Source organism: Suncus etruscus, chromosome 1, assembly GCF_024139225.1.
Source record: "Suncus etruscus isolate mSunEtr1 chromosome 1, mSunEtr1.pri.cur, whole genome shotgun sequence".
NCBI lineage: Eukaryota > Metazoa > Chordata > Mammalia > Eulipotyphla > Soricidae > Suncus > Suncus etruscus.
Genome location: NC_064848.1, coordinates 144,396,303 through 144,408,543, shown reverse-complemented (window position 1 = coordinate 144,408,543; position 12,241 = coordinate 144,396,303). Strand labels below are relative to the sequence as shown.

Here is a 12,241-nt window from a genome sequence, read left to right as displayed (position 1 = left end):
GGGAGGGAGGAAGGGAGAAATGGAAGAGAGGGAAGGGAGGAAGGAAGGAAGAAAAGATAAAAGGAAGGGAAGGAGGGAGACAAGGAAGAGAGGAAAGGAAGGAAGGAGGAGAGAAAAGGAAGAGAGAGGGAAGGAAAGAAGGAAGAAAAGAAGGGAAGGAAGGGAAGAGGTAGGGAGAAAGGGAAGGAAGGAATGTAGGGAAGGAAGGGAGGGAGATAAGGAAGAGAGGGAAGAAAGGGAGGAAGCAAGCAGAAGAAGAGAGGAAAGGAAGGGAGGGAAGGAAAGAAGGAACAAAAGGAAGTAATGAAGGGAAGAATGAAAGGAAGGAAAGGAGAAAAAGAAAAGGAAGGGAGGGAAGGGGAGGATGGATTGTGTTAGGAAATAAGGGTCTGTCCCCATCTCTCTGAGAGCTTCACCTCTGCTCGGGCTGTCCCTCCCTCTCCTTGGTGGCAGTAGAGGCCCTGGAGACCAACTGTGCTTTGTGCTTCCAGTTCATCCAGTGGAACATTCACAAGAGCGGCCTGAAGGTGTCTGAGTACGGACTCCCTGCCGACGCCACTGGCCCCTTCGTGCTGTCAGGCTACAGCGGCTACAAGCAGGTGCAAGTCCCACGGGGCCGGCTCTTTGCTTTTGACTCCGAGGGCAATTACATGCTGACCTGCTCTGCCACAGGAGGTGTCATTTACAAGGTATGGCGGTGTGTGAGGTCTGGGCCCCCTGTCTCCTCTCCTACATGGCCACTTGGACCTTGGGAGACGCCAAACTCAGTCCAGGAAGCAGTTGAGGAGCTCTGGGAGAAGGCAGCTGGAGGACCCGTAGGGGACCAGGATGGTCTCTGGAATAGAGTGGGACAGGCTTTGTAAATAGGGTTTTTTGTTTGTTTGCTTGCTTTTTTGTTTTTGTTTTTTGTTTTTTTTTTGGTATTTTTTTGAGGGGGTTGGGTCACACCCAGCAGTACTCATGTTACCCCTGGCTCTGCACTCAGAAATCGCTCCTGGCAGGCTTGGGGGAACCATACAGGATGCTGGGAATCGAACTGGGATTGGTTCCAGGTTGGCCTGTGCAAGGCAAATGCCCTATTGCTTTGCTATCACTCCGGCCCCTCTAATAGGGTTTGTAAGGAAAATGAAGGCATTTCCCAGTCAGTCAGACTGCATTGAGGGGTGGCTGTGGACCAGCGGCTTGAGGCATTGCGTGGAGATGTCTTCTGTGTGCTGTGTCTGCTCTCAGCCTCCTCCTGTTTCCTGTCCTTTTACAGCTGCACAAGGACGAGAAGGTTCTGGAAAGCTGCTTGACTCTGGGTGGCCACCGTGCCCCTGTGGTCACTGTGGACTGGAGCACAGCCATGGACTGCGGGACCTGCCTCACAGCCTCCATGGATGGCAAGATCAAGCTGACTACACTCCTGGCTCATAAAGTCTGAGGGGACTGACCAGAGGGGCCCTCCACACAGAAGCAGTATTATCACTGGGGCCAGGAGGCAGGCGGTGGGAGCCTGAGTCTGCAAGGAGAGACAGTGCTGGGCACTGTCCAGACATGGGGACCGGAGTGGGAACCCTGAGGAGCTGGGCAGGTTCCCTAGAACAGTTGCAGATGCAAAAGAAGCTCAGGAAGCAGAAGCAGAAGCAAGTGATGGTGTCTCCTGCACCCAGGGGAGCGACAGTATTTTGTGTATATTTCCTTCTTTTGTAAGAAAACAAAGAATGCTCTTCAGATATCCTGTGATTGGTGTGTGTAGTGTATGTGTGTTCCGTGTGTGACATATGTGTGGTCTTTGTGTGGTGTAATTGCATGTATATGGTGTGTGGTTTGTGTGCTGTGTCTGGCGTAATTGTGTGTGTACAGTGTGTGTAATGTGTGTGGTGTGCGTAGTGTGTGAGGTGTGTTGTAATTGTGTATATGGTATGTGTAATGTGTGGTACAGTTATGATGTAGTGTGGTATAATTTGTGTATGTTACATGTAATGTGAGAGGTGTGTGTGATGTGTGGTGTGGTGTGTGTATGCCCAAGTGGTCCCTCACCCTTGGCCCCTACCATGGGTGGCTGCCATCTTGGTGTCCAAAATATCCTTGACTTCTCTCTCTTGTCCTCACATTGAGTTCCTTGCTGCTGCTCTTTGGGACGTATCAGGAGGTCCCGGGGTAGTCTCTTTCTGAGGTGGGGCTTGGGCTTAAAGAGCTCTTGGGGTGTGTAAGGCTGCTGCCTCTCCCCCAGGCATCCACATTGGCAGCCTCTCTTCATTCTTTCAACTTCCTTGTCTTTGAAGTAGAACCTAGCCGACCGCCAGTGCCCTCTGCTGGTGAGCGGCCAGAGACCTGGGCAGGTAGGTCCAATGCTGAGCATGGAATTGGGATTTTGGCCATACCCACTGTGCCTTCATGTCTACCTGCAAGGACCTACACTCTTCTCCCTAGCTATTGTGGGACTTGGATGCTCCTGCTCTCATGGGTACCCACCAGGGTTAGGAAGCAGATTGTGGAGAGTGGGGGAAGGAGAACTGAGGCCAAGCTGTTTGTAACATTGCAGTCTTTGAGGTGCAGGTATGAAGTAGGGCATTCTGGTTTATCTACTTTTCTGAAAGTTGGTTCTAACACCTTAAATCCAGTATGCTGGGAATTGGAGGAAAGGTAGGTAAGTAGTTATGAGCAAGGACTGGATGCAGTAATAATCACCCATTCATCCCATGAAGGACTGAACCCTAGACTTGCGCTGATCATCTCCCCATCTTCTGCATCGAAGAACCAATCTTGTTGATCCCCTCCCCCAGTGATTGTGAGAAAGTGCCTGTGGGTGCCTCTGAAGAAGGGGATTTGTCTGTTCTTCATCTCAGCTGCGGCCTTGCTGGCTGGCATGGCCGCCAAGCAAGGGATGCTGGGAAAAACCTGTTCTCTCATTTTCCATCTCACCAGGTTCAGCACCAACCACCTCTTGGCTCTCAGCCTGACTCACAGGTGTTATGGGGCCTCCAGATGAGGAAGTGGGGGAGGGGGGCTCCAGAACACAAACTCAACATCTTGGAGAACCTAAATGTCCCTCCTCCCACGAAGACTCCATTACTCTAGGGAGGAGCAAGCAGAAGAGACTATTAGAGCAGCCTTTTGGCCATATGGATGTGGCCCTGGACCTGTTATGTATTTCATTTGCTCTTCTGGTCCTGTGGTCTCTGTTCTTATCTGCTTCTGCTCTGAAGCCTCAGCCTCGCCTCCCCCCCCCCCCCGCCCCCCACCATGAGCTCAATATCCCAAATGCTTCACTTTCCCAACCCAACAATTCACAGGCTTAGCTCACTCACTCAGCCTTGCCGGGGAGGAGGGTGGCATATGGAAAGAGCACTTTGGAGATGAAACTTCTGTGGTGGGCCTCAGGGGTTCTAGAACCTTCATGGGGCCTTAAAAGGAGCAGAGAGTCACTTCGCTCCCTCTCATGTCTGATCTATGCCCAGGAATGACCCTTTAAAATAAAATAAAATCTCACCTGCAGCCCTCACCGGCTAGATAGAGCCCAGGTCCCACCTTAAGCTAAATTGATCCTCACAGCCGATTGGTTTAGCACCAGAAACCATTTTTCTCCCTAAATACATGCAGGTACCCTGTAAAAATCACCCTACCCACTGTGTCTCCAACTCCAGATGAACAAGTGGAAAGCAGGTCACACATGAAATAATCCAGACCAGGCTAAGGATGAAACATGTGTAGTCTGGCAATCTTCTACCTCACATGGAGAGCTAGTTTCCTGCCAGAACTGACATTTTTATTGAATATAGAGACCACCCCCAGGTGGGGAAGTAAGGGCAGATAGCTCAGGCTATCCTGAGCCAGTCTCACCCAGGTTTACATGTAAGACAATATCTGTTTTGGGGTAAAATCAAGTTCTAAACAAATAGATACAAAGAAACCAGGGATGATCTTTGTTTTTTGCAAAACAAGGTATAATCTAACAGTATCCCAGTGTGTGTTCATGAAGCACAAGCATGGCCAAGTGTGTGCCACCAGTGGCACTCACCAGTATCTACCTGTTAAACTTTCCCAGCCTGAGTTCTTTCCTAGTGGCAAAGATGAATGCTCAAGAAGAGTGGTGCAAGTGCTCTGGAAAGGCCACCCCGTAGCAGGGGAGCTAGTCTGAGCTGGCAAGGCTCCCCAGCTGCCTCCCCTGGTAGGTGGCTTATGAGTTGATCTGTTGGAACTCAATGTTGCAAACAACTACCTAGTCATTCCATGTTGGGAAAGTGGACTCAGTTCCCATCACCCTTTTACTATGATACAACTGGAGTTTCACCTGGGCCTGTTTTGGGGGCTACCCAGCCTGCTTTTATTCAGCCCCGGGTGTGTTTTAGTTAAAGCAGGGGTCTCAAACACGAGGCCCGCGGGCCGTTTGCGGCCCTCCGTACAACATTTTGTGACCCTGCCCTAGAGGAATCTTTTTTTGTTTTGTTTTAGTTGTTTGGGTCACACCCCCCAATGTTCAAGGCTTACTGCTGACTTTGCACTCAAGGATCACCCCGTCTTTGCCTCCTTCGGCCCGCAGGTAAATTGAGTTTGAGACCCCTGGGTTAAAGCAAAAGGGAGGTAGGTTGTAGATAGGATTCCTGGGCCACACTCCACCGGGGTACCAAATGTTGTCATGTCCACAGTGAGAGAAAATGGAAGCCCAAGCCATCTGGGCCTGGTGCTTGAATAATGATACGTTAAAAACACCGTGTCCCCTTCGTTTTGTACTGCTCTGCTACTCTGGGTTTCCCAGTGGGGAGCTTGGGCTTCGTTTCTGTGGGAACTCTTTCCCCAACTCCACTTCACTAATAGAGCTTTCACAGGGAGGGGAGATACCCAGTTGACTTCCCTTCATTTCTGACTTATATGCCCACTACCTTCCCCCAGGAACTGACTCTTTAAATTAAAATCCCACCAGCAAACTTTGGAGTCCAAATCATGCTTTGTGAAATTAAAAAAGAACAGTGCTGGGCCCGGAGAGATAGCACAGCGGTGTTTGCCTTGCAAGCAGCCGATCCAGGACCTAAGGTGGTTGGTTCAAATCCGGTGTCCCATATGGTCCCCCGTGCCTGCCAGGAGCTATTTCTGAGCAGACAGCCAGGAGTGACCCCTGAGCACTGTCGGGTGTGGCCCAAAAAACCAAAACCAAAAACAAACAAACAAAAAAAAGAACAGTGTTAAAGAACAGTGAAGACTTTTATTAAAGGCTAATGGGAGAAAATATACAAAGGCTTTGCAACAACAGATCGGGATCAACTTCTAATATAACCAGGAAAAGAGGGTTTTTTGTTTGTTTGTTTGTTTTGTTTTTTTCCAAAGCAGCATCAGGGAGGCAGTGCATGGAAGAGGAGGAAGCAAAGGTAAGTTTGTGTGTGTGTGTGTATGTGTGTGTGTGTGTGTGTGTTCTGAGCTAAGCCCACTTGGTGTTGCACTCTGGCTGTACAAGGCTGCTGAGCAAAAGTGCAGCTTTTTATTGATTATCAATTTTTAATTTTTATTATTTTTTGACTTTTGGGCCACACCCAGTGATACTCAGGGGTTACTCCTGCCTATGCGCTCAGAAATCACTCCTGGTTTGGTGGACTATATGGGACACTGGGATCAAACTGCATTCCATCCTGAGTCAGCCGCACACAAGTCAAGCACCCTACCACTGCGCCACCCTCTGCCCCCCCCCTTTTTTAAATTTTTAATCAGGAGTATTTTATGAGATCTTGGCTTCTGTGTCTAGTTACCCAGGGTAATGATCACTGCCAGAAATAGCACTGTCATCCAAAGTGCCATCTCAATCATTTTGGGGGCAAGGCACCAAACTGGAAGCAGTATTGTTATTTGAATACTGAAGGAGGAATTTGTACCCATTGCACCTGGCACCGAAAATCTGTAGATGGGAAAGGAGGAAACTAAATTTTGATATGCATGGAGCCAGAAGCTCTTCTGTCTCTAAATTCTGGGCTTGTGACATTAGGAATATATATATATATATATATATATATATATATATATATATATATATATATATATATATATATAAGCACCACGATTACAAACATGTTCATAGTTGGGTTTCAACTATAAAAAGAACACACCCCCCTTCACCAGTGCAACCAATACCTCATTTTCCTCCTTCCCATCCGATGCCTGTACTCAAGACAGGCATTCTACTTCTCTCACTACCATTGTCATGAGAGTTGTTAATGTAGTTATTTCTCTAATCGCACTCACCACTCTTTGTGGTAAGCTTCATATCCTGGGCTGGTCTTTTCAAACCGCATCTCTATTGTCTCTGGGTATTATTAACATACTATCTTTATTTTTCTTTTCCTTTTTAAATTAATATCTTTAAGCACTGTGATTACAAACATGTTTGTAGTTGTGTTTCAGTCATAAAAAAAAAAAGAACACCCCCCCTTCACCAGTACAACCTTCCCCACCACCAATATCCCCATCTCCCTCCTTCCAGCACCTGCCTGTCTTCTAGACAGGCTTTCAATTCCTCCTACTCACTACCATTGCCATCATAGCAAAAGTATACAGCTTGAGGAGCTCCTGGGGTGCAAGACTGAAGCTGGGGACTGTGCCACAACCGGACTAAACTGGCTAAACTCGTCCACTGCCCAAATGGACCCAGAAGCCCACCAACCAAGCAGGTGGAAAGCTTGGTTGCAAAGAGAATTGGCACCCCGGGAGTGGGGAGTTTCGTCCAGAATGAAATTAAAACTTCCCAGCCCGGGACGATCCCGCGGGAGGCCTGCAGGGGCGCGCAAGAGCCGGCAGGACGGAGCATGCGCGGGAGCCTGGTGCGTGGCAGGGGGCGCGGGGAGAGCGGGACTTCTCGGGATCCTCTATCTACCGGCCGGGCCTGCAGACTGGGGCAGGGGGCTTGGGCGATCCCTTGCCCGCCCGCGTCCACCCGTCCCTGGGCGAGGACCTTGGAGCATCTTGGTGCCTGGGAATTTGCACCCCGACCGCGCTCTCCCGGCACCGGCGGCCTCTACTTCCCGCAGCTCCGGAAAGCAAAGCGGGGAGGGCCTAGGTAGGCCCTGGGGTTGCAGCAGCACTCCCGGGACTGATGGCCGGCTCTGATGGGTCGGTGGGTGGGTGGTGGCTTTTGGGCACCTTGTTAGCTCTCAGCACCCTCCTTTGCCAGCTGTCCTGCAAGCTTCAGCCTCGGTGCCTGCCTTGGGTCCAACGGGCTCAGATGGGGACAGGTTTCCTTATGCGGCAACCACGCCTAACCGGGAGCCCTAAAAGGTTCCTGTTAACCACCTGGAGAGAAAACTTAACTATATTATTTAATTGCATTTATTTATTTATTTATTTATTTATTTATTTATTTATTTATTTAGGTTTTAACCACCTGGAGAGAAAACTTAACTATATTATTTAGTTAATTGCATTGATTTATTTATGTATTTATTTAGGTTTTTGGGCCACACCTGGCGGCACTTAGGGGTTATTCCTGGCTCTACACTCAGAAATCGCTCCTGGCAGGCCCTGGGGAATAACCCGGGTTGGTAGTATGCAAGGCAGACGCTCTATGCTGTGCTATCTCTACAGCCCAAACTTTTTTTTTTATTAGTGAACTCTGCCCGAGTAGCAACGTTAGCTGCAGAAACGGGGTAGCCTTTGTCACTGAGCTTCAATCATGGGGGTTGGGGGTAGTATGTGGGAAAATGGGGGATTTTGAGATCAGCAGATCAAGGAACCAGGCATAGTCCCCGGGCACCCACCTCCATTCAGTCGAGGGTCAGAAGCTGAATTCAAGGGTTAAAGGAGAAGAGGATGCTGGTCGTCCAGCCTTGGCCCCCGAGTTTCTTATGACTAAGATGAGGAAGTGAAAAATCTGAGGTTGCTATCTGAGGATGAGATTTCAGAGTGATAAATTAGGGGAAGGTGCCCTGTGAACCACGAACCTTCTGGGGGTGGGACATCTTGGAACAAGTGTGTATGTGTGTGGGGGGTTCCCATCCTGAAGGCACTTGCCCCTCTCTTCACATGTCGCTGCACCCCCAAGCCTCATGGCCTGCCTGATGTGCTGGGATCGGCATGAAGCTCCCCAACACCCCTGGTCTGCCCTGCTTGTGAGACTCATGGCACCTCTGCATTTGCTCCAGCTCACTGACTTTTGCTCTTTGCAGGAACTGAAGTCCTCCCCTCTCCACCAGACCCATTCCTGAACCACAGACCTTTCCAGTGTGATGCGCCAGCTGGGAGTTTCTGGAGGAGACAGCGGGTCCCTGACTCCTGGTGACAGATAGTTGAGATGGAAGCTTCTAAATCTGGGACTAAAAAGAGGGTCCTTCCTCCCTGGATGACAGCTCAAGAGATCCCCAGGGTGGTGAAGACCCCCAAGAAGAGAAAGGCAGCGACATCAGCCTCTGCAATGAGGTAAAAACGCCTAACGGAGTAGGAGGTGGGGTGAAGGGGATTTGGGGTCTCACCACTATAGAGACCAGGTCTGCCAGTGAGGGCAGAATCAGGAGGTGAACTGTCGTTTCTGAGCTGCAAAATTTGCAGGAAGTAAAGCAAACCGCCCCTTGCTTCCAGCCCTAACTGACCAGTACCTGTACCTGACTCTGCTGGCGGGTCTCTACCCTTAGGTCCATGGCTGTGAGCTATCTGAGAGCTGTGGCCTTCTCTCCAGGGGACACATTAGCTAGACACCTGCATGCCAGTTACCCCAATGCCAGTTAGTGCTTCACTGGCAGTGTACCTTGGCACTATGAAGGGGGCAGGTCCCCAGAGCAGCCAGAAGAGTATGTGGGGGTCTTTGGGCCAGCCTGGGAAGTGTCAGAGGGTCAGCATAGTTTTTGATGGCCACAGTGGGGTCGCCAGAATTAGGGGTGCGCTGGGTCCCCCTCTCTTGCTGCTGATGTGTTTCCTGGCACCTCAAGGAGCACAACCAGGGGGTACTCAGACCTTGGCCTACCCTGGCCAAGATCTCCTATGGGATCCTGGGGAGCCCCTTATGAGAGACATCATGTCTGAATATGGTAGAGTCCTGGTATGTGCCTCTTACTCTCAGGACCCCCTCCCAGATCCCTGGTCCCGGGGTCTCCACTGCAGATATGGTGTCTGTTTCAGCCACCCGACCCTAAGGACCGTCTACTGCATGAATGAAGCCGAGCTGGTTGATGAGGCTCTGAAGATCCTGCTTGAGGTAAAGTCTGGCATCTCCTTACCAGAAACCACTGCACAGGCACCGGGGAGACCAGACCTGTGGTGACTGCCATGTGCACCCATGTACCTCAGCCCTTCTCTCAGCCATGACCTGACTGCCCATTCTCACCATATTCATTCCACTGAATGTTCGGCTAGACACAGCATGGGAATGGGAGTGGGGAGAGAAGCCCTGTTTGGGGTGACTGTGCTGGTATGGGGACAGGAAGTATGATTGTAAGGCTTTCTGGAAGGGCTCCTGAGAATGCACACAGGACCTCAAAACACTTACCATGGTGCCCCCCCCCCCCCCCCCCCCCCCCCCGAGAGCTGTAGCCTCTTAACCTCCCAGGGTCTTGGTTTAGGGCAAGGGCATTCAGTGGTACTCAGGGTTTACCTCTAGAGCTTTGTTCAGACATCACTCCTGGAGAGGTGCCGGGAGTCATCTGAGGTGCCTAATCTCTGAGCTCTTTCTCTGGCCCCTTTCCCAAGGTCTCTTGTCTCTGCTCATTTCAGTCCTCACTGTTACCCAATGTGCGGGCATTTGAGACCTCACTGACCTGGTGTTATAGCAGGGGGCCCTTTCCCATAGTTTTCAGCCCAGAGCCCCACACAGCACACTGGTGCCTTCCTGGCCAGTCCCCAGAGAAGTGTTCCTTTGTTTCTCCTTTCTTCATAGCCATCCCTCAGGGCCCGGCCTGCTACTCCACACAAGTTAGTCAGAATTTCTTCTAGAGCCACGGGGTGAGGATGGGGTTGGGGAGCAGTGCAGGCTAGGGCAGCATGTTGAAGATGTGACTCCCTATCTCTCTTCCCCTGCAGGCCCGACAACAGGAAGTACCCACTGGTCAGCTGTGCTTGGAAGAGGCTGATAAGCCTGAACTCTCCCCCTTCTTCTCAGAATCAGCCTCGTCTGGAAGTGAAAGTGAGGACAAGGACCCTAGGAAGGATCCCTTATGTTCAGGCCGTGGTGACCTCCCTTCTGGGATGCCTGAGGATTCTGAGTCCTCCTGCAATAGAAGTACTGAGGATGACGCTTTAAAATATGTCAGGGAAATATTTTTCAGCTGAGAGCATCTTTGCTAGTACTTTGTGTCTTGAAATCTGAATGGAGCTGGACTTCCCTTCCTCTCAGGGCCTGCACCGACAGGTGTTGAGGAGTGTAGAATGTGGAGGGAGGATTCAGGGGTAGGCTGGCCGCCTCCAGCCTCATGCCCACCCCCTTCTCCCAGCCCTCTTTGCACAACATTCAGGGCTGGAGACTTGGATGTGGAAGTGAGTGATCAGAAGGAGAATTTCTCCCCACTGTGCCTTCTGCCATCTCAAGAGCTCTGTCTAGAACCCCACATGTCTCCTTTATTCAGGTTCCAGGGAAAACGAGGTAAAAGTGGGCAGATTTACTGGAGACACAAAGTTTGAGGGATGGAGCATGCTCAGGTTAGCACCTTCTCTTCCCAAGGACAAAGCCTATTAATAAAAGATTCTGGGGAGTGAAGCCATAATACAGCAGGGCATGTTCTTACCCTGCACATGGCTGACATGAGTGAACCCTGATACCCTGAGCTCCACTAGGAGTGAGCCCTGAGCACTGCCAGGTGTGCCCCCACCCAAAATAATAAGAATAAAAAATTCTACCAGGTATAACTTCTGAATACTTTCATCTGTGGGCCCCTCCACCCCCCAAACAAGTTTTCATCATGAGATCCACCCATCTGGGGTGCCCTTACCCCACTACCCACAGGGCTCTGGAAACTGAGGTTCAGCACGTAGACTAGGAAAAGTCACAGAGATGTACTTCCTGCTCTCACCCAGCCACATGGCTGCCCTGGGCAAGGTCTTGATTTGAAAGGGGGCAGGAACCCAGAGGCAACACCAAGAGCATGAGGTCACAGGGAGCTCAGCTATGTCCTGTTTGACAGCTGAGATATGTCTGTTTGGGCAGGCCCAGGTAGTCGTTTCTGGCCATGAATGAGGTGGTCCAGTCTATGCATGCCCAAAGGTACAATCTTCCCCAAGCTTCCTGTGACCTGTGCTGTTCCAAGCTGAGGCAGGATGGAGCTGACCTTACCACAAGGCACAACCGTGAGGTTCTTTTTGCCTTCCTCACCTGGCCAGAGATTTGGCATATTCTGTTCCTGGTGCGCCTCTTCCAAGATGCACCCCCATCCCCAAGCACTAGGTCTGTCCACAAACTCGGGCTTCCATGCTTCCACTTCCTGGAGCTGCTTCGCTGTTCCTGGGTCTCTGGTATTCAGGGAGAAGGTTTGTTACACAGCCCACTCTGCCCCTACTAAGGTGGAGATGGTGACCCTGAGATTTTCTCATGATGTCCCCTGTTCCGTTGCTTCATTTACATGGCAGAACTGGGGAATTTATCCCCCAAACTGACTCAGGATTGGGGGGGGGGGGGGCGGTGTCCTAATACCAGTCACTGTTGAGATGGAGCAGTGACTCAGATGTAGTTTCAGACACAGATTCCCACAATACTGAGCTTCATACACCTGGGGACTGCAACAGGCCTGAAGGATAGATTCCCCTAGGCTAAGACATCATCCGTGGATGCCGGGGGTCCAGGCCCACCGAAGGGTCCTGAGGTTATCAAAAATGGTGGCGAAGCAACTGGAAAGGCCCAGGCTTCTCTGGTACCTTCTCTAGGTATATTCAGACTGAGTCCTTGTTGTCATCAAGCCTTTAGTTGAAATTAGCAGCTCTCCAGCCGGCCGTGGGTTTTCTCTGCCCAAGGGATGGTGGCAGTGGCCATCAGCAATAGGATGAGTAAAGCCTGGGCAAGGCCCAGCGCCAGGAAGCCGGGTCCCAGCAGGGACAGCTGCACCCAGCGCCACATGCAGCAGAGGAGGAGGCCCACGCCACTGGCCAGAAGCACTGTCGCGGTGGCCAGGAAGCCCTTGGCCAGCTGCCACTCTCCCTTGTTCCGGTTGCACCAGGCCAGCAGGAGAGGCAAGGGAGCAAAAAGAGCGAGTACCAAGGCTCCGTAGACGCCCAGCCGGGCCAGGCCCAGACCCACTCTGGACACGCCCAGGGTCTCCAGCTCGGGGGACTGGAAGCAATGGAGAGAGCCTGAGACCTCATT

General features: G+C 51.1%; 3 protein-coding genes across 3 annotated transcripts in view; 2 read left to right on the top strand and 1 right to left on the bottom strand.

The window, feature by feature from the left end:
• Positions 1–1,725, top strand: part of WDR91 (WD repeat domain 91) — a 31,877-nt gene extending 30,152 nt beyond the window's left edge. Inside the window, exons 14-15 of the mRNA XM_049774394.1 lie at positions 492–689; positions 1,259–1,725. Of these exons, the coding sequence (XP_049630351.1) occupies positions 492–689; positions 1,259–1,423 (363 nt within the window). The 3' untranslated portion in view covers positions 1,424–1,725. The remainder of the gene's footprint in view (positions 1–491; positions 690–1,258) is intronic.
• Positions 1,726–6,974: 5,249 nt separating this feature from the next.
• Positions 6,975–10,794, top strand: CYREN (cell cycle regulator of NHEJ). The gene is made up of 4 exons (XM_049775737.1): positions 6,975–7,024; positions 8,130–8,379; positions 9,076–9,151; positions 9,973–10,794. Exons 2-4 carry the CDS (start codon positions 8,255–8,257, stop codon positions 10,219–10,221), a joined length of 450 nt encoding a protein of 149 aa, XP_049631694.1. The 5' UTR covers positions 6,975–7,024; positions 8,130–8,254; the 3' UTR covers positions 10,222–10,794.
• Positions 10,795–11,787: 993 nt separating this feature from the next.
• TMEM140 (transmembrane protein 140) overlaps positions 11,788–12,241 on the bottom strand; it is a 19,860-nt gene continuing 19,406 nt past the window's right edge. Inside the window, exon 2 of the mRNA XM_049775626.1 lies at positions 11,788–12,241. This exon is cut by the window's right edge and continues 187 nt beyond it. Within this exon, the coding sequence (XP_049631583.1) occupies positions 11,852–12,241 (390 nt within the window). The 3' untranslated portion in view covers positions 11,788–11,851.